At 41.4% G+C, this 24,978-nt stretch overlaps 3 protein-coding genes across 10 annotated transcripts in view; 2 read left to right on the top strand and 1 right to left on the bottom strand.

Annotated features, from left to right (window-relative positions):
• lrrc9 (leucine rich repeat containing 9) overlaps window positions 1–5,522 on the top strand; it is a 34,264-nt gene extending 28,742 nt beyond the window's left edge. For 5 of the 8 annotated variants that reach the window (XM_056427170.1, XM_056427174.1, XM_056427171.1 and 2 more), the window contains 4 exons: window positions 316–441; window positions 1,325–1,514; window positions 2,056–2,215; window positions 2,332–5,522. In XM_056427170.1, coding sequence (XP_056283145.1) covers window positions 316–441; window positions 1,325–1,514; window positions 2,056–2,215; window positions 2,332–2,365 — 510 coding nt within the window. In that variant the 3' untranslated portion in view covers window positions 2,366–5,522. Of the gene's footprint in view, window positions 1–315; window positions 442–1,324; window positions 1,515–2,055; window positions 2,216–2,331 lie in introns of those variants that run through there. The other 3 variants (XM_056427168.1, XM_056427167.1, XM_056427172.1) reach the window with 3 other exon arrangements.
• Window positions 5,523–10,613: 5,091 nt separating this feature from the next.
• pcnx4 (pecanex 4) lies at window positions 10,614–19,906 on the top strand. The gene is made up of 11 exons (XM_056427175.1): window positions 10,614–10,737; window positions 11,362–12,136; window positions 12,246–12,425; window positions 12,800–13,338; window positions 13,452–13,552; window positions 13,810–13,932; window positions 14,952–15,312; window positions 17,156–17,259; window positions 17,345–18,450; window positions 18,565–18,751; window positions 18,926–19,906. Exons 2-11 carry the CDS (start codon window positions 11,439–11,441, stop codon window positions 19,175–19,177), a joined length of 3,651 nt encoding a protein of 1,216 aa, XP_056283150.1. The 5' UTR covers window positions 10,614–10,737; window positions 11,362–11,438; the 3' UTR covers window positions 19,178–19,906.
• Window positions 19,907–19,948: 42 nt separating this feature from the next.
• Window positions 19,949–24,051, bottom strand: dhrs7 (dehydrogenase/reductase (SDR family) member 7). Its single transcript, XM_056427204.1, has 7 exons — window positions 23,858–24,051; window positions 22,880–23,032; window positions 22,588–22,694; window positions 22,103–22,342; window positions 21,744–21,866; window positions 21,424–21,639; window positions 19,949–20,302 (listed from the first exon to the last, which is right to left on the bottom strand). Exons 1-7 carry the CDS (start codon window positions 23,985–23,987, stop codon window positions 20,261–20,263), a joined length of 1,011 nt encoding a protein of 336 aa, XP_056283179.1. The 5' UTR covers window positions 23,988–24,051; the 3' UTR covers window positions 19,949–20,260.
• Between the last annotated feature and the right edge of the window lie 927 nt (window positions 24,052–24,978).

Below are 24,978 nucleotides of genomic sequence, written 5' to 3'. Positions count from 1 at the left end.
AAAGTCTCTCTTCTCCTCTCCCCTGGACATCCTTTGGCACGCATTCACAACTTAATCCCAGCAGCAGTGTCCTATAGGAACACCAAGTTCTATGACTGGACAGGCTGCAGTTGTACCATGTCCAGAGCTATCTGCTGCTGCTGTCAGCTGGGTCACTGGAACAGCTGTTGGGAACATGATGACTACATGGGGACCCACATAGCATCATATTTATCCCAGATGTCTCAGGGCCAGCGTCCCTAATGCGCCACGATAATATTGCTGAACGCCATAATTTTTCACTGTGTTGTTTCATTTTTTTTCTTCTTCGTCCAGGTTGCCAAAAATTCTCTTCACAGACCACCGATGGTACTCCGTCTGTCCCGGTTGCAGGTCCTGGATGGAGTGATGGTCACCCTGGAGGAGAGGACCAGGGCTGAACTCCTCAGTGCGGATCCATTAGTGAGAAAGGCACACAACATACAAACTCACTCACAAACAATCGCACAGATGTATCTACATACATGTCCACAGTCGTAGCTACCATCGAGGAAAGGTATTTGTAGTATTGCAGAATACTGTTTTTAAATGTTTTTATATTTCATTACTTTAAGAACATCTAAATAAAATACACGCCTTTAGTATTTAATTACCTTTCAACAAAAATGTCTCTATGTTAAAGGCTCATAATGGTTCTTATCAGGTTAGATGTAGTCCGTCTGAAAGAAGCAAAATATTAACAATCACACCACAGTCAACAAAAAAGGGAAACGCTTGGATCAAACTCTTTTAGTCTGACTGATTTGATGTTCATGTAATGAGAGACCAAAGCAATAATTCTCCTGCAGCTCTGAATTAAAAGCAGCCTAAGCCTGCTGGCATCATCCTGCTGATTAGATGAAATGTGCCCGGCCGATAATGCACCAGTGGATTTATCCCACATTAGCCAGGTCAACGCGACCCCCTCTGCTTGTTGGCATCATGGATGTGGAAATGACGGAGCAGAAGACCTGGGTCTTCATATTAAAACACAAACCTCCCCCTATTGACTCTCATAACTGTCATCTCGGTTGACTGTCAATTTAAACATGTGCCCCTGTTTAAATTTGAAAATGTTCATTGATGAGTGGTATTTACTATCCCCCGATAAGATGTTTGTATATGTGAAACAATAAGCAATGTAATCTCCAATCCCTCGACAAGTGTGCAGCAGAAGTGGCCACAGGAAGGTAGAGAAAAGAGTCTCACATTATCTGAATATCTGCTTATGCTTTTGAATGTAATCATGTCCTGGAGTTGTACTTCTATCTTTCTCATGGTCCTTATTTAATATGTTTTCTTAAAGGCATGCTCCCAATGCCCTGGAGCTTCTCTTCCTACCACTGAAATCAACCTACCTGAACTGCTACCCCTTGTGCCTCGAAGCACCCCGCTCAGAGGAATGACTATCAGTGGAGCGCTACAGAACTTTATCCATGGGCACGATGTCCTGCCAAGTAACGTGGACGAGGCCCAATCTCATCACACATGCAAGCGTGAGTGACATTTCTCCTCTTGAAGATCTTTTTATTATTATTATCTATCTATTTGTCATGGGAATTTTATATATTCTTCATTGTTTTCTTATTGATGCTATGTGAAAGAAACAATCACTTTATACAGACAAATTATAACAGAGGACAGGATGAAGACTGATTGAAAGGTGTTATAATTCACAGGATCTTTCCTTCGAGTATCCTCATAGAAGGGACCTGATCACTTGATTGATCATCGGGTGGTTGGATCATTTGGTTACTCAAAGGACGATCTGATCATTTGATTACTCATCAAATGACCTGAAGACAAAAGTCTCCTTCTGGATCCTCCTTCTCGTTTCCCTTAAATACATGTTGTTTCATTGACTCGTCACATCTCTAGACAAGTTCTGGTTCTTCGATATTCGTCATTTCAGTTGAAAAAGACTCAATCTTGGGTGGGGACAAAATGTGCCGTCATACTATAAAAACGTCCATGTATTGAATTAACCACTGGTTTGACACCCCTTATTCCACACCCTTGTATTAATTCCCAATTCAGACAAGAAGCACAAGCACGGTAATGCTGTCCGTAGCGGCCAAGCGGACATGACATTTAGACCCATTCGAAGACCAGGAAACAACCTGCCAACCACAGGTCTTCTTCACGATGGGACGAACAGAGTCATCGTCACCCATCCCAGCCAAGAGCAAGAAAGCAGGTTGGTTCAATCCAGAATACAAGAGACATACTAATGCTTCTTTAAAATGTGAGGAATCTGTTTTAAAGATAATGGACTACACGTTGACTTTTTTCCTCGTACTCGTTATTTTGCAGATTTCCAAATGGTGGCAAACCTCCACCCATGTAGCGGCTCGAAGAGGTGAATCTGGTTAAATGTGAAACTAAAATAAACAATAAACACAAGCAGCAGCCATGTGGTATGGTCATATATGTCCTATATCATACTAGTGTAGGGCATCATAGCTTGAGTGTAGTGTTTTAAAGTGTGCCTTAATGTATATGAGCATCTGCACTTCTGCATGATAGATGCATATTTAACAGATCAGAACACAAAGCAATTGAAGTGCCTTTATTTTTTTGACAGGGCAATACTTTCTGTAACCTTTTCTTTTGCTGTTTACATATCAATAAATCACTTTTGCCACTCTTAAATTTTTAACAACATGTTTGGTGTTAAAAACAATTAGGCTACTTGAAGTTTACATGTAGTGCATCCCTTTCATATGCATTTATTATAACTGTGACCTTATTTTTTCCCCACATATGTGGATCACTCACCATGGTGATTTTGGTTTCATGTATACTGCTGTCCTATCCTTGGCCCAGAACAAGTGAAAAAACACCCACAGATGTAAGGACGTGTGAGGCTGGCATGCTGCTTCCATGGGGTCAGATGGATCTCCAACAAGTGGATAATCCATCTTTAGCACACCTCATGTGGACAATAATCTGCAGTCACTCAGATAAAGATGTAATCTTGAATGATGTCCTAATGGATTTCAGAGATTGTCAGTTTCATCATGTTAGCCTCTTTTCCAAAAGCTCTCCACAGTTTTGACGAATAGGCAAATCTGGTATGTTGTAACTGGAAATGAAACCACTCTATTTGATATTGATGTTAGTTCTGCTGAACATGAGATTATCATCCTTCCTGTCTTCCGGACAGTTTAGCCTAGAGTCCTATAGTTAACAAAAACACAGTCTGAGCCTTAAATGAGGATACAGCCCATCGTATGTGGCCTCAAACCTTTTCATTCTGGGACCTCTAAACGGAATATTCACGATGTGATATGATTTCGATAGGACATCAATCAACCGAGCCACTGTGCAGACTGTTATCTTTCTCACCAACTTCTTGTAGTTAAATTATTGTTTGTACTTTATAATGAAACCTACTCCTTAAAAAAGACACAGTATACATTAAGTTTGAACAAAGGTTTGGGAAATATTGGCCAATTTTTTTTAGAGTTTTACCAAGAATACCTGTTCAAAAGGACATCTCTTTGACTCCATTTAACCAGAAACATCTACATTTCTTTTTTGTAAAGATGTCTTTTAGTCAAAAACAGATGATGCTTAATTTACAGTGCATTTGCAATATGTTAAATATATAAAGTATTCCATTTGTGCATGAAAAACATATTTAAAAAAAGGGAAAGTAAAAGAAAGCACCTATAAAATAGTGATAATGGCATATAACAAATTCAACCAGAAAAAAGTAAGGAACAAAAAAACAACAGAAGAAAAAACTCATAAATATTAATATGTAAATACATACCCCCTCCCGCATTAACATTTTCTGTCATATTTCTAATGCCACCCTGAACTCTGGCGGTATTGTGACCGCTAGGTGTCCTTAGAGCTCCATTAGCTCTCCCTGGAGATGCTGCTAATCAGCCCTCAATGTATTGACCACTTGCCCTGCAGACAGTAATTTATCAGTTGAGGGCGAATTATGTGAGTATGCTTTGGTGTTGTGTTCCCTGCGTGGCCTTTGATGAACATGCGAGGCAACAGTGAAAAGCTCTCCCCAAACAAGCTCCTCTAATGCATGTACTTAACTTCCCTTAATTTGTGTTAATTCCCAGCATTAAGCAGGGCTAATGACTGTGCACTGCCATTACCTTGCTCTGCCTGACATCAAATGGCAGCTGATGGACTCATAAAAATCCTCTAATGCACAGATTTGGGAGCTCCGGGTGAGCTCTCAAATGCATTAGGTATTGCAAAGGATAATTACACAATCTATATTTATGTACAGTATGTGCAGTATGGATATGTTTGAAATATCACAGTAGTAATGCAATTGTATTTCTATGTGTATTGTAAGTTTGAGCATACTTCATAGGATGCTTCCTTTTGCATATTTGTCAGTATTTTTAACATTAAAATGACATTAGCATAAAGATTGTGAATAATTCATCAGTCCTGAGTGAATTCAGAAGCACTGCTCTCTCTCTCTCTCTCTCTCTCTCTCTCTCTCTCTCTCTCTCTCTCTCTCTCTCTCCTCCATGTGAGTAGACCACATGGTTCGTGGCTGGTTTAATGGGATGGAATGTGACAGGTTATGTTTTCATCTGCCTGGCTCGGGCGGGAGGGATCAAGGGGGAGAAAGAGAGAGGGTTGAGAGGGGAAAGCGAGTCGGCCTGCAGTCGTGGTCGGGATTCATAATTAGACATGTTTGTGCTTGTTTTGAATCAGTTATAGATGATGCTCACACACACACACACACACACACACACACACACACACACATAGAAAAACACATGCTCTGTATGGGGCCATTACTTCTGGTCCACCAACTCCCTACATTTTCTGTGTCTGTGCATTCAGAGCACCATTCGTCCAAGACTCTGAATAATTGCTGAATGGAGCGTGTTTTCACTGCTATCTCCTCAGGTTGGTGGATGTTGTGGGTGAAGTGAGATGGGTGAGGACATTGATCGATGTTTGATGCTGAAGATAATGCTGCATCTTGCGCAATGCTTATCAAAGCATTATGATCAGTCCATGTAATGGTTGAACAACACTCACTCAACAACTCCGCATGCATTTATCGGCTTGTATTAACGTTGGAAGTGCTGAGGTTACAACGACATCAACATCATCACTTGACTTTGAATTGCTGCTAAAAAAATAAAAATTTTCTCCACATTTGACTGTTGATGGCAAACAAATTCAGATAATGAAAATATAGATTGTTTTGTTTTCAAATGGTGCATATTATGTCCCAGTGTTCATTTGTTATCCCCACAAACACATCCTCTATTCAAAAACAATCTTGCCATATTACTTCTCTTGAAATCTGTCATTGAGTTATTGTTGTTGCTTGTCATTTTCCTGTAATTTGTTTTCTGTGAGGCTCCCTGGAATAAAGAGCGAATGGAGAGAGAATAAATACAGATAAAAGAATGCCGTGAGAGGGACAATTATAATGAAAAGGAAAATGCTTTTATTTTGTGCAGATATTTTGGATGGCAGCATTAAATCTAAACTGCTTTTCATTTCTGGACTTGCGTGAGATTTATAACATTATTGAACTTGTGTGTCATTTATCACATTATTTCAATCACAGGGCACGTCGCTGGGATAAAATGTCCAAAACAAGGCAACCAAACAACCGACAAATATCCAATTTCCTTGTAAATTTAAGCAAACAAATCAATTTCCAGACCACCGTCAGATGGTATTTTTGCAGATAGCCAATTTGGCATCAACCCTTTTTTGTAATGATATTTGCATTTGCATCCTATAATAACTCCTAAGTCTTAAACCTAGTTGATATTCTTCATCAGGCAGCTATAACAAAAATGCCATAATGATTTAAAATAAGTGGTGCTATGGGAGGATTACAGGGTGCAATACTTGTTGTGACTGAAGAGGCTTTTCCGTTGTTATAGTTTATTGTGTCCGATTCAGCAGAAGTTGCTTTTTCAAGATGACAAGGAAACAACATCCTGCTCACCCTTATCCCCCCCCCCCCCCCCACACACACACACACCCCAGTGAAGAATAACAACAATAATTTAATCTCCTTGGCTCCAGATTATATATCTTTCTTTGTGTTGATATTTTGGACTTTTGTTAATCACTTCAAGATCGTCCTTTTTGCTCTCCACTCTGAGTAAATCAACATTTTTGAGAGGCAAACACTTCACCACAAACACTTTCATTATATTGAAATAATAAAACACTTGTAGGAATTTCTCTTTTTGTATTAAGAAATCAAGGATTTAGAATCTAATACAATATGTGTAATCCTTTGTCACATTTTGGGTCAACTCAGCGCATTAGAATCAGGATTTAAAGACACTGACAAGAGAGAGTTTAAGAATATATTTAGGAGACGGAGGATAAATAAGCCTTAATGTGCCTTTTAGTGTAATTATTATTGCAAAGAGGGATGGTCTTTTCATTATTCAGCGGAAAGCAAATTGTATCCTTTGTTATTTATTAAGGAGGGTATCTGCATTTAATTTATAACAATATATTATATGATATGATATTCCTTTATTCGTCCCACAGTTGGGAAATTTCAAAAATCACAGCAGCGGTGCACATAAGAGATACAATATAATAATATACAATTTATAATAAAGATTGATACAGTTGAAAAGGGAATCCCACTCACACAGAAACTGACAGCCACAGTGTTTTTTTAATTTTTTAATTTTTATTTATTTATTTAACCAGGAAATGCCTCATTGAGATTAAAAATCTCCTTTACAAGAGTGTCCTGGCCAAGACAGCAGCAGCAGCACGTCACACAAAGTTTATACAATACAACATAAAACATAAAACAGTGACAGACAATATATAAAACGAAAAACTAAATCACAGCATGAATAAAACCAAAACTAAGTCTCAAGTCAACACAACCCAGCTCACACAGGAGCACATACTCATATAAAACATCGACAGCTAGATGAATTTCCCTCCAATATTTTCAATCTATTTTTTAAAAAAACCTAAGGAGACCGGCTCCCGGAGACCCAGGTCTGTCTGCAGCAAATTCAGGAGCAGCAAACTTAAAACCTCTTTTCCCCATTTCCAAACGGACGTGAGGGACGGAGAGCAAGAGGCCTTGAGCAGAGGTCACAGAGCGAAGATGGTAGCTTCCAGGGTTTTTCAGCTGAATTAGCGTCCAAAGATACGATGGAAGTACGTGGAGAATAGCTTTATAAATAAGGACATGCCAATGATTTTGTCTACGGATGGACAGAGGAGTCCAACCAACCCTTGCATACAGGGAGCAATGGTGAGTCAGAGCCTTAAGATTCGTGATGAACCTCAATGCTCCATGGTAGACAGTATCTAAGGAGTGGAGACATTGAGAAGATGCATGCATATATAAGACATCACCATAATCAATCACAGGCATAAAAGTAGCAGCAACAAGTCTCTTTTTAGCATTAAAAGAAAAGCAAGACTTATTTCGGAAATAGAAACCCAGCCTCACTTTCAACTTCTTAACAAGTTGCTGAATATGAGGTTTAAAGAGAGAGTCATCAATCAAGAATCCCAGGTATTTATATGATGATACAGACTCAATCACATTGCCCTGAAATGAAATCATAGCTGGAAGGTTTAATGGCTTTGTTTTTGAGCTTGTAAACATCATCAACTTCGTTTTATCAGGATTCAACAATAATTTCAACTCATTAAAAGAGTGTTGCACAGTATCGAAGGCTGTTTGTAAGTGTAAGAGAGCCTGATGCTGTGTAGGAGCAGAGTAAATGACAGTATCGTCTGCATAAAAGTGAAAATTGGCATTTGGCACATTTTGACCGATACTGTTAATATAAATTGTGAATAAAAGTGGTCCAAGGACTGAACCCTGTGGCACACCTTTTATTATATCAAGAGAACTCGAGGTGATGCCTTCAGCCTGTACACACTGTGATCGGTTTGATAAATAATTTTCAAACCAACAGACAGTATGTTTTGACAGTCCAATAGTAAGAAGTCTCTGCTTCATTACTGCATGATCGACAGTGTCGAAAGCCTTGGACAAATCAATAAAAAGGGCTGCACAGTGTTGTTTATTGTCCAAAGATTCAATAAAATCATTTACTACCTTTAACGCTGCTGTGGTTGTACTATGTTTTTCCTAAAACCTGATTGATAGACAGATAAAATATTGTTTATGATTAAAAACTCCTTAAGTTGCTCACTCACAAGGGATTCTAGTGTCTTAGCTAAAACAGACAGTTTGGAGATAGGCCTGTAATTATTTAAAGTGTGCGGTCTCCTCCTTTTAACAGGGGGAGAACAAAGGCAGACTTCCATATAAGGGGAATTTCGTTTGAAAGTAAGGAAAGATTAAAAATATATGTTAAAGGGGGTGCAATAAAATCAGCAGCTAACTTTAAAAATATGGTTCTAGGTTATCCGGACCTGCCGGTTTTCTTGTGTCTAAAAGTTTAAGGGCTTTGTGCACTTCAGTAACAGTAACAGGCTTAAAACTGAAAGACTCACCAACAGTTTCCTGGCAACCCAAACAAGCAGAGGATTTCTCATGAGGATGGTTTAGAGTGTCAAACAGGGAACCAGAGTCAATGAAGTGCTCATTAAAACAGTCCAGCATGATGGCTTTGTCAGAGATGTCATTAGAGTCCTTGACAATGCAAGCGGGAAGCTCAATACCATTTCTACTTCCAGATAAAGATTTTATTGTCCTCCAAAACAGTCTTGGATTGTTGAGGTTGTTTGACATTTCACTTAAAAAATGCTCAGCTTTAGCTTTTTTAATTGCAACTGTACAAGCATTGCGCAGTTGCCTAAAAAGCAGCCAATCTGACTCCAGACCAGAACCCCTTGCCTTGGCCCAAGCCACATTCCGCTCATGTAGCATCTTGGATAAATCTGAACTGAACCATGGAGTATCACGGCCTTTTATCCTGCACTTTTTGAAAGGAGCATGCTTGTCAACAATTCCAATAAAGCCATCATAAAAGAATTTCCATGCACTTTCAACATCACCAATGAGGTTAATTCGTTCCCAGTCAGAGAAAAAGAGATCATGAAGAAACCCTTGTTCCACAAAATGATTCATATTTCGCTTTATGATGATACGTGGCTTAGTTTTAGGAATTTTTGTACATCTAACTGTGGCAATAACACAATGATCGCTAATGTCATTTGCGAAAATACTGGCAGGAGAATATTTATGGGGGACATTAGTTATAATAAGATCGATCAAAGAAGATTTTTCAGGACATTTAAGATTCGGTCTAGTGGGCATGTCAACAATCTGGAAAATATTTAGTGAATCACATTGTGCCCTAAAATGATCAGACACTGGTTTTAACCAGTTCCAATTGAAGTCACCAATCAAAACAATTTCATTAAAATATAATCCTGATATGAGTTGCATTAAAGAGGGAAGAGCTTCACTGACTGCTGATGGTGTCCTATAGCAACCAACCACAGTAATATGAAGCCTTTTAGATACCTCCAGATCAAGAGCCAACATTTCAAATTGTTTGCTCACTGATTTAGAGAGTAGCACCTTTACATAAAACTTACTTTTTATAAAAATAGCAATTCCACCTCCCCTATTAGGTCGATCAGTTCTATAAACAGTATACCCATCAATATTGACATCCTTGTCCATAACAGATTTACTCAACCAAGATTCAGATATAACAATAACATCTGCATCAGTTGAGCTTGCCCAAATGCGGATAATATCAAGTTTGGCAATTAAGCTGCGTACATTCAAATGAATAAAACCTAGACCAGCCCTTGCTTTAAAATCAGCAGGAGTGTTAAAACATGAAGCTTCCTTCCTATTACATTGTGTAATATCAACAGGGCCAGGATTAGGCTGGACATTTCCTGAAATCAATAATAACAGAACAATCAAGAATCTCTGCTTTGTCAAATTGCCAGGCACCTCCTCACTTGATTTTTTCAAGTTAACAAAATCAACGAGTGAGACGTCAGAGCATTTAAAACATCTTTTCAGCACAGAAAGGCAGAGAAGACGGTGTTATGTGCCCTGATACATTTGAGGCTGTTAGCACTGCTTTATCTTAAATAATATTGACAGTTATGGTCATTAATAATCATTTATTCCCCGTTTAACTCGCAGCCTCACATCTGTGTTATAATCAATGTGTTTGGTGTGTTGGTAAACTCCTCTGGATGATGATCTGGTTGGCGATGATCTGGTTGGCAATGTTGTGCAACCATTCGCACACACCACTCTGTGTTGTGTCTGTCTTGTGTTTTACTGAACACCTGCTGTTAATAAGGTAATGCTAAAAATACAGAAACAAACTAAATGTGTCTTCCTTTTTGCAAAACATACTCATATAAAGAAAAATAGGGCAGACACTTCCTCATTTTACAGATAAGCAACATTGACCAATAGTTATTTATGATTTATTTGAATGGGCTGATTGCTTTTCGTTACCTTAACCATAATAAATATTGCCTTCTTTTGTTGCACTGTTGTGTGTAGTTAAAGGGGCGGGGTTATGTTGTTTAGGGGCGGGTCTTACGTCTCACAATCCAATCAGGGGACGCGCTCTCCTTCTCGCCACTCCTATTGGTTACACTCTCTGTGTATGATGCCGATGTTGCTTGGCGTTCAAGCGATTAGCTCACTGCTGATGTAAATGTTGGCGATTTCCACCTATTTTGTAATTATTCTACCTATTTCTTCAAATATTGCACAAAGCGTGGCTTACGGTTTTTTTCCGGCTTGCTGCGGTAAGTTTGTCTCAAACCAGTGGCAGCCCAGGTTACCCAGCTACTGTTTACCTGTTAACGTTAGCGAGCTAACGTTTTGTCATAGGCTTGCTGGCATCGCTTGCAAACAACAACAATATATCGAGCGAACGTGAAAAGACGAGAACAGTCTCGGGGAGGTCCAGAAACTAATTCACGTTCAGATATTAATCTGGTTCGTTTATATGACGTGTAAATGTCCGGGTGCTAGCTCGACAGCTTAGCCCACGTTAGCGCATCCACCTCTCCTGCTGTATGTGTTCATGGCAACTCAGCAGCTGTTGCTCTGGTGACCGTGTCTCATGTTTTATTGTTTGCTAAACATCAGAAACCAAACGATGTTCGCGATTGCTTTGTTCTTAAATGTAGAGACCGTCATATTAGTTGCTAACGACACAATTCAACATAAGTTAACTTATTGAGAGTTTCGAAGTTAAAAGTTGTAATATTAGCTCCCTATTCTGTGTGTGTGACGTCACTACACGTGGGGCACAGACTAGGGTCCTCTTGTATGCCAATGATGTATTGTATTAGAGCATCTCTGGTGTGTTTGATTTTAAGATGATTTCCCCAATGCCTGCTCACTGAAGGTGTGCTTCATTGCAGACAGCTTCATCCTGTCCGGGACGATGAATGGACCCCCGACTTCAGCTGTGTGGAGATGACCTGCCACCCCTTTGGGAATGGTCAGAATGGGGCCGGATGTGCCCCTTCTTAACGAGTACAAGCAGGAGTTCTTCTGGAAGCGCTTCCCCCAGACAGTGTTGGGGGGTCCACGCTTCAAGTTGGGCTACTGTGCCCCACCGTATGTCTACGTCAATCAGGTGGTCTTGTTCTTGACGCCATGGCTTTTCGGGGGCATCGGCACGCTGCTCTGCCAGCTGCAGCTGCTTCAGGAGCTCCACGCCACAGTGCTCTCTGGTACGCTTATGTTCGGGGCTGCGGCGGGTGTCCAAGCCCTGGCGCTGTATGCGACTCGGAGGAGCGGCACAGTGGAGAGACTCGGTGCACCCAACATCCTGGTTGATGAGGAGGATGTGGAATTCACACACTGTGTCGGCCCCGAGACCGTCCGATTTATTGCCCCAGGGAAGCGGTTTGGACTGAATGTGGTGCTGCACACAATGCTCGCTGGAGTGCTCTGTGGCTTTGGGACCTGGTACGTGTTCCTCGGAAGACTGACTGCTCTTTATGGCAGCATTGGCATATCTCTTGTCGTCTTTGTCCTGAGCTGGGTGACCCTGTGTATAGCTGAGTATTCCCTCATTGTAAATACAGCCACAGAGACGGCCACTTTCCAGGCACAGGACACTTACGAGATCACCCCGCTCATCCGGCCTCTCTACATTTTTATTTTCATTGCTGTGGACATGGCTGATAGGTGAGGAACAGCAACACCGTTATCTGATTCAATTCTGTTTTCCTCTTGTATGATTAAGTAAAAAGATGTTTGCTGCCATAATCCATCTCGATGCCTTGCTCTGATTTAGGTTCTCAGGCCCGGTCCCTGGGCTCCAACTGGCAAGCCAGGTTCTCCATGTGCTGTTCCTTTTCCTACCTCTGCTGTGGGCGCTAGGTACACTGCCTCCCCTTGATGCCCTGCTCCTCTGGGGCATGGAGCAGGCTCTTGTTTTTGGCTTAGGAGGCTCGGCCATGTCCAGCAACCTCAGGTACGTATTGAAAAAGCTTTAATCACCCACAACATGTTTGTAAATGACACCAGAGCATCTCTCTCCTATGCCATGAGATGCATATAAAGAATATCTGGCTATAATGAAGGCTATGGTTATATTTGTCATTCCGTATATCTAGCACACTGTGTGAGTCTGCAAGTTAGATATTTAGTTTATAACTCACGTTATCAGACAATATTCATCCATATTTATGTGTTGTTTCAAGTTGTGGTACTATTACATTGTCGCACTATCATACAAATGTGGGAAGCTAGTTCTCATCAGATGATCATAGTCTCATTGGAATGACGAGAGCAACAGTAACCTGTAGATCATCAGCACTGACCTATTGCGTGTACACTGTCCCATAGGCTGCTGTTGATGTTTGGTATATCTGCCGGCGTAGCTGTTTGTAATTACTTCATCCCGTCAACACTGGGCGTGGTTCTCTTCTCCATCTCCACGGGATTTCTGCTGAGTCTGGACCTCAGCCAGGTTGGCACACTCTGCAGAGGTCCCAGGGCAACCTTTGGGGAACGTGGATTTCGAAGAGGTGGTTCGCCACTTCCTCCTCCCAGTTCCTTTGGCTGGAATCTGGGCTGCAGGGAGCTGCTGCTATATTCAAGCCTGTTTCTGGTGGCAATGGCAGAGGCAGGGCTGTTGCATTACTTCCTTGGTTCAGCTCAGTCCCAGAGCTGGCTTAAGGGACCCCAGGCTCCTGTCAGCTACCTTCTCCTCATCCTCTTCTGCTTCTGTTGGGCTCTCAGAGAAATCCAGGGGGCCTATGTATTCGGAGGGGTGTTCCTCAATCCCCTGTACCCTAAAGGCATGTCCAGTGTGCAGACTTTCAAGCAGAGGAACAGAGGATTATACATTGCTGCAGCAATTAGAAGAGTCCTTCTTAACCTTGGTGAGCGTGGTGTATTTTAAGGCTGATGTTCTCCAATCTCAGTTGAGATAAAGATAGTGCTGTGTATCTGAATGTGTTTTTGACCTGCAATTATTGTGTCTTTTACTTCACAGTGTCTCCGTTTGCAATGATTGCGTTCCTGTCCATGGACAAATCTCTGCATCTGCTCCACAGGGTTTCCCTCAGTGTCGGATTCACACGAGCCTTTCGAGTGGTATGCGCAGAGTTTAAATATGAACAGCAAATGCAGAAAATATATAAACTCAATAAATGCCATCTTTTTTTTATGTGACTGCAAGCAGATTCTTAATGTAACCAGTAAAAAAAAAAAACTGAAAAGTATGACATTCCAAATCATGTCTTACCGTTGCAGAATTTAATTTTTTTTCTTAAAATGAACTGATTAATCTCCAAGTGTGTTTTGCTGAGGTGTTATGCTCGCCACAATGGTTGCTCTTTGTTGCTGTGCAGGTGTGGCAGAATTCAGAGGATGCTCTGCTGCAGATGGTGGTGGTCGTCTTGGTACGGCTGGCAGCTGGAAACAACATGCTGTCAGGGTGGGACAACCTGGGCACTGGAGTTCAGCTTCTTCTGGTGAGGTCAACACTAATTCCCACCACACACACACACACAATGGCCTCGTTGACCTCTTTGCGTGGACCACGGCCCTCTTCAAACCACACATCGGTAAAGTTTTGTGACAGCATATTGCAACACTATCATTATCGCAAAATCTAAGAGAAGAATAAACAACTAGCAAAGTAGGGGTCTCCAGGCCACATTTTGCCCTGAAGACAGACACACACACACACACACACACACACACTCTCACACAAGGTGAAGACCATACCAAAGTCGTGGCTGATAATATCAGTCCAGTTTAACACCACAGCAAACTACCCCCTCAAGAGTGAACGTATAGCTAAAATACCCATTATTTTCCATGCAAATGTAGAATATGTGAATGACCTATTGTATTTGTTTGCATTACATTTTACTAGTATATGCAACCGAAGGTGCCGCTGAGTGTACATATTCATAATATTGCAGTAAAGTTGTTTCAAACTTTTAGTTTGGTCAGCAGGTATTAAAATAGGAAAACAAAACCAGTATTAGAAAGTAAATGAAGCGCAACAATAACTCAAACATAGGATATATTACATATGCATCAGCTGATAAGACCTAATGGTGGTTCAGTAAATCAGTGCCTCTTTATTACCTCTGGAATGCCCTGCCTCTGAATATACGCACTAGCAGAACTTTTCACTCTTTTAAACACGGCCTGAAGAACTGGCTTTTTACCAGATGTGTGAGCATGAATTGTGACTCCCTCCTCAGTGATTGTGTAAATACTTATTGTTTTTTTTGTCTGTTTTTTTTAATGATTTTATGATGAGGCCAGTATTTTATCGTAACCTGTATGTTTATTGCTTTTTTTATTATGTTACTGCGTTCACCTCTTTCTCCTTTCGTGAAGGCTGTAACATCTGGCCACAGGGATCACAGCTGAAATGTAGCCTTAGCTAACGTTAACACATTTACCCATGGGTTGATTAATGTGTACGGTCCCCGTACAAATAAATAAACAAATGAAATGTGTGTTTCTAATCCAGGTGGGCCTCCTGATTGACAGACTGTCCCAGTTCCTCACCAAGCTGAAGTTCACCCTGACCGTGTTGGTGACATCCTGGACTGAGAAGAAGCAGCGCCGTCAGTCGGCCGGAACCCTCCTGGCTCTGAATGCCTCACTCTGTCCACTGTTGCTCGCGGTGGTGACCCTGTCTGCCCTGCTCTCCGCCCCTCTGCTGCCCCTCTTCACCCTGCCCATCTTCCTGGTGGGGTTCCCCAGGCCTCAGCGCAGTTGGCCCGGCCCAGTAGGTACCGCCTGTCCCTGCCCGGACTCGATCTTCTACCAGCAGATGAGTGGAAGTCTGGCCTCTGCTCTGAGGACGGCCTTTGCAAGAGGATCACTGGGTTAGTTGTCCGTCCTTTATATCTTCTTTCGATGGTGTCTTCTTTTTTTATTTTGGCCCTTTGTTTACTGATATGGCCTGCAAATCAATCTAAATATTGTATTGTAATATTCATCGAAAGCATTCAGGGTATATTACAATCGGATCAAAATAATGGCTGCAAATAATTGTTTTTATCATTAAAAATATAGAGTTTACCCATCATTTAATAGTTTACAAATGGTTGGGTTCAGAATACATAACTGATTTAAAAATATATATATTCTCAAAATATTTGTAATTGATATTTACAATATATTAGATACTTGTCATTTGGATTAATTAAAACTTTCAGTACTTTATATTGTTTTCTTATTTACAATATTTAAAAGTTTATATTATTTCTACGATAATTTACGATTGATTATTACAATATCTTTAGAAATTTTGAAAAGAAAAACTAATTAAATGATCTTTAACATGGTTTATGATTTATGTCCCTTTTAACAAATGAATTACACTTAATATACAAGTGTAGGCTGGTGAAAGTGTCATCATAACTGTACAAAAGCCTAATTTAAGAGGCGCTGTATTATTTTCGTAACTTTTTTTGAGCAATTAAATATATGTTGTTCTGCCTGTTTTGTGATATACATGCCTAAAAGGTGCCTAATATTTCTATACTGAAATAATATCGGTATTATAATTATTATAACTATGATGATTAGTTAGTTGCCTATTTTTTGGTGCCCCCTCAGGACTTGGTGCACAGCGCGTAGTGCGCGTTATAGGAACGACAGCACTGTGTATGATATAAACAATATTTAATAAAAAATATATAACCATACTGTTATATTGCAATACCCCTCACTTGAACCATACTTAGTGGCTAAACCTTTCCCTGGGTGAAGTAGGGACAGTGTGCAGATCAAAGAGCATTGAACCAGCGCCTCATATGTTTAACAGTCAGAGGAATGTTGTGGGAGCAGCTCTTTGGAAGTGCTCGCTGTAATGCAAACTTACATTATCCAGTTGAGCTTCCTGTGGAGTGACCCAAAAAACCCTCTGATCTGTATTCATTCCAGTCAACTCTCTCCACACCATTAACCTCATAACGCTCGGAAGCCAAACAGAGCTAGCATTTTGTCCTGTGTTCAATCAGGAAGGGCAAGAGAGAACAAGTAGAGAATCGATACTGATGGATTGATTATTCAAAACTGAACAAAGATGCTGAAGTGATGGCGTCACTCAATCTTGTTTTTTGTTGTTGTTGTTAGCTTGGGTTGCTGTAGCTGTGATGTTTAATTCAGAAGAAGCGCTTGTTAGGTGGAGGCTCACAGTGTAGCGATGGCAGTTTGTAGTGTTGCTTTGCTTGGCTCACACTGGGGGCCGTGGAGCAGCGAGCGGGAAGGAGTCGGCCCGGCTTGTCACTTTCCATCACGAGGTACGACTGGGACTCCTCTGTCATTACGGCACCTGATATTCGAGTACTAGTCTACTTCAAACCAACGCCTCCGTCCCCTTGCCTTTTCTGTTCACCTGCGTTGGAATAAATGTCTGTCTTTTGCCTGCATTTCTGTAAAAGGAGGGAACTTTTAGAGACTAATGGAAACCTATGGCTAAGAAAGGATGTAATATTTAGATCTCTGTGCAGTCAGCCAGTTAAAACAGTATCATGACCTTCCTGTACAACTCTGTCTCCCTCGAGCTCACCCAGTAGCCGTGTTATCCAGAGAGTCAACAGAGAGATGCACAGCTGATGCAAAATTAAAAGGACTGCGCACCATTGCTTGTGTGTGTTACGTGATGTTTCTCTTTACATGTTGGATACATGGATGGCTGATGGTTTTCTCCCCCATCTGTAGGTTCTTTAGTCCCAGGCTCTCATTTTCTTGGGCGCTTTCAAGACCGTATGGTCTGGATCATGATCCTGGAGAGAGGATATGGCTACTGTTCAGTCAACATTAAGGTACTGTATTCTACGTTTTTTTTAATTTTTTTAAAGAATCACTGCAGTCATTTACAACCAGATGGTACAATGTGGTTTGTTCCAGGGTCTGGAGCTGCAGGAGACATCTTGTCACACAGTGGAGGCCCGGAGGGTGGATGAGGTGTTTGAGGCGGCTTTTGAGCGCCCTGAGCGACTTGGTTTCACACAGGGCTTCAACCTGCACTGGGGAAACGCCCTCACCCCGTGTGCTGCCCTTGCAGTGCGAGTCTACTCTGATGCCCGAAATGTGCTTTCTGGCATCATTGACTCTCATGACAACTTGAGGAAACTTCAGGATGACTTTCTGAAAGCGCTGGTCTGGTTGCTCCTCCGGTACTGTGTGCAGAAGCATAAAGGATTTCTATGGAGCAACGAAGAAGGGCCAGGGGTTGGAGGCAGGAAGTCCCCGTCTTCCCAGTTGGCCCAGACCACCTGTGTCCAGCCACCTGAGGCTGTCATGGTGGAATCGAATGTGTCTTCTCTCAGGTTTAGACAGGACAGCTCCAGTCTGACCTCCTTTGGCGATTGGTCAGATGAGGACGACTTATTTGGACCTCAACCAGCCAGGCGGATTGTGGCATTAGTGACCGCAGAGGCTCAGCCTGGACTCGCAGCACTGCAGACAGGGGCCTCTCTGCCAGGTTCTGTGGAGATGGACAGCCTTTTTGAAAGCATGGCTCTCTCTGCCCTGCAGCCTCTGCAGCCTCTGGGTTTGGGCATCGGGATGCCGGCGGTGGATAAAGGCCGGAACCCGGACGTCTTCAGAGAAAGTCCCGGCTCTCTCCCTCAGCTGAACTTCAACTGCTCCCAGTCGGAGGTGTTCAACCTCCCGACGGGGTGGAGGACCGCACCGCTGCTCCCGTCCCGCTTGCTGCAGCTCAGGTCTTTGTTTCCTGAAGACTGGTTTCGGTTCGCCTTGGGGCAGTTTGGGCCTGCTGTGCAGGACGAGACCTCAGAGGACATGACCAAAGCCCTGAAGGAGGACGACGCTTTGAAAGAGCTGCATGCACAGGTTGCACTTTCGTGTCTCATCTCACTGGGAGCAGAGTCTGCCTTCACCAGTCCCAGCTACGTCTACAGACTCTATTGTGGAGATATACCATGGACGGAAGGACTAGACTGGCTCTCCTCAAGTAAAGAACTTCACCAGCTTGCACTTCGAGCTTTCAGGTACAATTGGCGGTTAGACTTTTTTTAGTTTTTGTCAACTGATCACAGCATCGGAATTGTTTGTCAGGAAAAACATACATTTGATTGATTTCTGCCTCCTGTGTTTGCCATCAGGTTCAGTTTCAAGCTGCTGTTTGATCAAGCAAGCCTCGGGCCCGTGGAGTCCCCTGAGGAGCTGTTCAGCACCTTGGAGGAATATGAAAGGGATTGGTACATTGGCCTGGTGACAGAGAAAGGCTGGCATGACAATGTCCTTCAGGAGAAACCCTTCCTGTTCTCTCTAGGACATGACCTCGCTATGGTAATCACCTGTTCACACCCTGTCTAAATTACACTGTTTACACCTGAAATAAAGTGTTTTTCTTCTTGGGTAATTGGAGAGAAAAAAATGGAGGGTATTTAAAATAGCAGTTTAGAGTCAATCTCAGTGAAAGGTGTGTATTTAACTTGCATCATTGGTTTTCCTTGTCCACAGGGTACCTACACAGGGCGAGTCTTGTCCCTGCAGGAGCAGCTGGTGCAGGTGGGTCGTCTGAATGGAGAGGGGGTGCGAGGCCAGTGGGCAAACCTTTCATGGGAGCTCCTTTATGCAACCAATGACGACGAGGAGCGTTACAGCATCCAGGCTCACCCCTTCATGCTGAGGAACCTAACTGTTCAGGCGGCTGATCCCCCTCTCGGATACCCAATTTACTCCTCAGCCCCTCTCCACTTCCCCTGCCTCTGACATGTGGCATCTTCTGCCCTTTCTGCTGAACATACTCTGGACAGATAGGAGGATGCTTTTCAGTCGGTACTACCCCACAGCAAAATGTCCATTTCCAAAGTCAATGGTTGTCTTGAAATTGATGAACAGCAAAGTCAAGAAAACTTAAATCAATTTAGGAGTTTTGATTTTGAAAACTGATGTCTGTTGGGAACCTGCTTAGTTTTCACATTAACTTGACTTTTTGAGGGATTAATTTCCTGCACCAGAGGAAGCGGTGGCATCACCAATGTACTCTTGTACAAGTTGCAAAATGTCGTCAACAGATTTTAACTGACGATGTGGACTACCTCCGAGAACGGCACATTAAGGAAATGAATCCCTGAATGGTTTCCACCAAAGCACACACATTTTGTGGTTTGTTTATTTATGTTTGTGCTTAAGAAGTGAATACATGTACCCACCTCATCGAGAAGATGACACCCATACCTCCAGTTTTATTAGATTTCGTAATGTTCTGGTGATCCCTCTATGTCCACAGAAACGGGACGAGAGTTTTAATGTTTTAAGATATCAAGGGTGTGCCTCGAGTGTCTTGCTGTTTGTGTAAGTAGTCTAGTGCTATTGTTTTGTTTACAATTCACTTGTTTATAATTAGTTAAATGAATTTGTCCATATTATTATGTACATATTGTTTTGTTTTTTTACATGTTTAACTGTGTATACATATAATAAAATAGCTTGGCAGAAGCAGTGTTATGTTTCCTTAAACCAATTTTCCAGACCAGAAAATGAACCTAACTTAATTTTATTAGGCATTAAAAAGGTTAGTGCAAGTGCTTTGTTATATTAACTCAATATTGTAATTAATGTAGGCTTTCAGCCAGAAATCCACATAATCTGAAGACAACAAAATATTAAATATAGGATTTACTTCACATTTGAGATGAAAGCCTAATGAAATAGAAAAGGTAACCATTTTTATCAGACCCTGTCAAGCACTGAGCTCCCGAAGCAGTTGTTTTTAAATGCGGTTCTTCGAGATGAGGGCAAAGACCCCCATCACTTCAGGAATTCATGCGTTTCCCCTTGAGTAGTTCACCTTCAGGAGGACTTTGGCTTGGTGAAGTATGCAGTGTCTGCATCCTGCAAAAGAAAAGGATGGTAGTTGGTACTGTTTGACGACTGTATATTTGATCTGCATTTATAGGTGTGTTTTCACCCCAAAAGGTTATCCTTTAAAAAGATATGATTTTTATGTTGACATTTTGCAACATTTCCAAAAATTACTGAGCTTAACTACGCTTTCAAAATGTCCCAGACATTTCAACCCTAGTCACATGCAAATTCCCTCAACCTGGTGTTCAGGAATCCTGAGTGTGTGTACATTTTGTCTAAAAGGTATACGTCACACCGTACTCTAGTTCAAGCATGTGATGCTCCGATGTATGGCCAGTTTGACGTGACCTTTCTTCATGACCCTCAGCTGTCACTGTCCAGCAGAGGCCAACAGGCACACTGATCAGTCAGAACCACCTGGAAGTAGTCCCCATCATACCCTGTCCACCGTCTTCTTCTTAGACTCAAGCAAGGTCAGTGACATCTGAGGCCCCTAGCTGTCAAGACAGCTTTTCTCAATGTCTGCCACGTTCTGCTTCATTCAAGTATTTTAAGTCTTAACGGTGAGAATCCCCCGGTCCCAGGTCGAACGAAGCACGGTCAACCAGACAGAACGCAATGACAAAACATACAGAAACAACAAACTGGTCTCATCCCTTCTGAGCACTTTCTGGTTCATCCTGACTAAAGTGAGCCTTCCTATCTGAATTTGGCCAGGTTTCTTTAAATATAGGAAATGTGTTTTTCAGTCGTATAGGGGATGTTTTTAAAGATCCTAAACATCCAAGGTACACCCAACCAGGTGTTTTCACTCATTTTGGTTAACAAATCTCAACCGAGGCTATGGGAGCCTTTGGCTGATTGTCAGTAAGTATGAATTAGTCCGAGAAAAAAGAAAGTTCAACATTTTGGGAAATATGCTTGTCTGCTTTCTAGAGAAGTAAGCAGATGGGAATATTTCTCACCACTCATATCTGCATGTTAAATAGATCAACTCTGTGGCAACGCCATTTACATATTTACCAGACAGACCTTGACATTGTGACATCCGAGTCGGGTAGACCACATGGATGATACATCCAGCAAATGCGTTGGTTGAATATGAAACATATTGACATAGGTTTCCTAAAATTAGATTATATACCTACCAGACCAGCTTTGAAATTCTGCACCCTTTTTCTGCCCAAAATGTTTGTGATGAACCAGGCAAATGTAGGAGCATACTGCCAGGCGTAGTAGAACAGGAGGAAGGGCTGCTGTGCAATCCACATTTCCTTGACATCATTGGAAATTCCCACCAGCATTAAACGCACACAGCGACTCGTTGACATCTTGTGCTCCTGGTTACCAGCTGCAGCCACGGGCTTCGGTAATGGAAGGAAGAGAGGTTAGTGAAATAGCTGTCATCATATACAGGTACAATACAGGATTGTTCTGTTTAAAATGAACAGCTCTATCGCCCTTTTACCTTGAGCACTTCCTCCGTGAAGGCATTTTGGACAATCTGTGATTGCACAGGCCCTGGACACACCGTGCTGATGAGTATATTTGGAAAGTCGGTCAGCTCGGTTCTAAGGGAATTAAAGAAACCCTGTGGACAAAACAGTCAAAATCAGCAACAGGACCAAACAGCTAATCGCATGTAGAGGTATTTATTTCACAGATAGAACAACAAAATAAATAAACACCCGCTTCGATTTGATTAAAAACCGACATTCCTGGAAAAAGAAATGACTTAATGTTGTTAAACTTTCTGAGGACTCCGGAGAAATGAAATCAGAGAAAACAAACAATCGGATGTGACCATTGGGTCTGTGTTCCCTGCACCTGAAGAGCATGTTTGCTGGCAGAGTATCCCGTTGCCAGGGGCGCCCCGGCCAGGCCGACCACGCTGCTGACGGTCACAATGCTTCCGGTGCCCTGCTGCGTCATGTGAGGCAGCACCTGCTTGGTGATGGAGACCGTACCCAGGAAGTTGAGCTCCATCAAGGCCTGATACACATCAATGCTGGTCTCCATGCACAGAGAGCGCTGGCTTCGGCCCCCATTGTTGATTAGGACATCAATCTGAAAGGGGAAACGGCATGATTTTAATACATTTTAACTTTCAATGTCACAGGATAGGGAAAAGAGAATAGTAAAGTAAAAAGAGTATGGATTGAACATGGTGTAAATATTGTGATTAAATACAAAATGTTATATATTATATATATAATTACACTGTAATTGACAGTTTGTGACATGTTTTTATTGTAATTAAACTAATGATAAAAACACATTGTATTATAAAAGAGTCATTGTAGTAGCCCTACATGTCCAAAGTACTGAATTGCAGCTTTTGCTTTTTCTTCATGTGACGTCCTCTCCAACAAATCAAGTGGAAGGACACGAATATCTTCATCCTGAAGGTCGGAGCTCTCTTGAGGAAATAAATTACAGAAATGAAGCAGCTGAGTAAGACCAAATGAAAGTAGGACCAATGTTATTATAGTGTTACTGTGTTAGTGTAGCAACAGTTTGACAAAGTATTGGTGAATTTTAAATCAACCATTTAAATCAACCATTCTATAAATATATCTATCGTTTTTTTTCTTTTTTTCTTACCTAAACAGCAGCGTTTCACCCTCTTTAGCTCATCCTCACGTCGAGCAGACAGGATAAGTCGTGACCCACACTTTGCCAGCTGATGGGCCAGCTCCTCTCCAATACCACTGGAGGCTCCAGTGACCCAAACCACCAGCCCTTTCAGTTTATTCTCTGGTTCACAAAAAATACAACTGTCAACATTGTATATCATATATGTCAACATGACACTTAACAATTGTAATTGGACCACCAATGGTTCTGGTCTCCCCCAGGGACCTTCACAACCATAAAAAAGAGAAAAAGGCTGGCCTCCTTAGTCAATTTATTCACTGAACATGTTATATCAGTCTGCTAAGATTTCTTTAGTTCATTAGTCATTTTATGATGCATAGTGTGGTTGTTGAACAGCACAACCTGGCATAATGTGTTGTTCTTATTCTGCTATTCATCCAAAGTCTAAAACAGATTGCTAAAAATAACTTAGTCACAAGCAGCAACAAATAAATAAAATAAATACTAAATCTATAGTATATTTAAACTAACAAAACTTTTCATACACTTGTTTTTTATTTCGAATAGATTGTTGTATTTCTCAAAGTTCAAGACCAACAATTACATTTTTAGGTAAAAATCTTTTTTTTCAAACGAACACAACTATTGTCTTAGACATATTACTTCACCGCAGGTCCTTCAGATGAAAATGTGTGTAAATCATTCCAAGATATGACTACGATGAACTGGAAAACATTCACCCCTTATACAATGTGGAGTTTGATCTCTGAACATCTCAGGTGAGCATCGTGTGACTTAGTAATAAATTAAAGTGAAGCATTTGGCTAATTATTGTAAACCGTTTACTTCGTGCTATGAATCATCATTGACTTCATTCACGTTTATCCGGGAATAAAAACATTGACTCCGACTGTCTCCATTTTATCATCAAACGAATACATTCCTTTGTTTGTGAATAAGAAACAATAAGAGAAGGTTAATTACCTGGCTTGTGTCCGAACAGACCTGCCCAGAGCAGAGTGAAGTCTGCGTCCGCGAAAATAAAACACAGGAAGTGAATAAGTAAGTAAAGTGGTACAAAACACCACAGTGCAGATGCAATGCAGCACTCCATTTCATGAAAATGAAGAAATGCGTTAGACTTATGGTGTAAGTTAAGTAGCCATCATGTATGGTCAATCTTCTGCCACAACAAAGCTGCAGCAAAAGGATATGACGTCCCATCCGCTCGAATATTTTCAGAATTAAAGCTGACATTTACTGTGGTGAATGTCAGCTTTTTGCAATAATAACCTTCAACCAATGTTACAAAGAAACTTCTACAAAAGCGACGGCTGTTACAAAACACAATTAACTTTCAGACCACATACAGCATTATGTTAAAATGTGCAGCAGTGCAATCCAGAAGGTGTCATGTAACCAAAAGAGAGATGGAAACAAATGTCCATGGCCTCTTAAATTGCAATAGGGGTCAACAGAGAATGAATAGGAGAAGTTAAAAAGAGACTGTGACACTGGGTTATATTACGAGAGGTACCAATCGGTCCAGAGCAGACTTCTGAAAAGTGTAAGGTATTATCTGGAAATAAAACATTAGATCTGTAAAGCACCAGTTGTCTCGTATGCATTATCAGTTGACAAGAGTGCAAGCTCCTTATTTTAAAGTATATAGTGAATTTGTTGTTGAAACAGGTTATGCTTTTCTCTCTCTATTGGTGCAGGCAATACATTTGGCTAGTGAAGCATTTACATAATATGGATTCCATACCACTGGCGGCCCAACATAATAATACTGAATAATAAGGGCATGTTATTGATATTGTTGCCCAGACAATGCCTTATTATGGGAATTCATGAATCCTTTAAAACCCTCCCGTGTACAAATTCAAAGCCGAATATCAGATTTGGGAGTATATTTTGCACTGGCTACATGCCTCCTGTGTTACTGTCTGAGCAGCCACAACTCGAGAGGGATGATGTCATTTTTTCGAGTACGCAACCTGCAACATCCGGGTCCTTTCTCTTTGGAACTGTGGCATAGGTGCATTGACAATAACAACATACCGCGTTTAACGATTGCACACAATTAATACTAAATCGCTTAT

This window comes from Pseudoliparis swirei, chromosome 11, assembly GCF_029220125.1.
Source record: "Pseudoliparis swirei isolate HS2019 ecotype Mariana Trench chromosome 11, NWPU_hadal_v1, whole genome shotgun sequence".
NCBI lineage: Eukaryota > Metazoa > Chordata > Actinopteri > Perciformes > Liparidae > Pseudoliparis > Pseudoliparis swirei.
The sequence above is the reverse complement of the archived record's forward strand: the minus strand, read 5'-3'. Positions and strand labels throughout refer to the sequence as shown.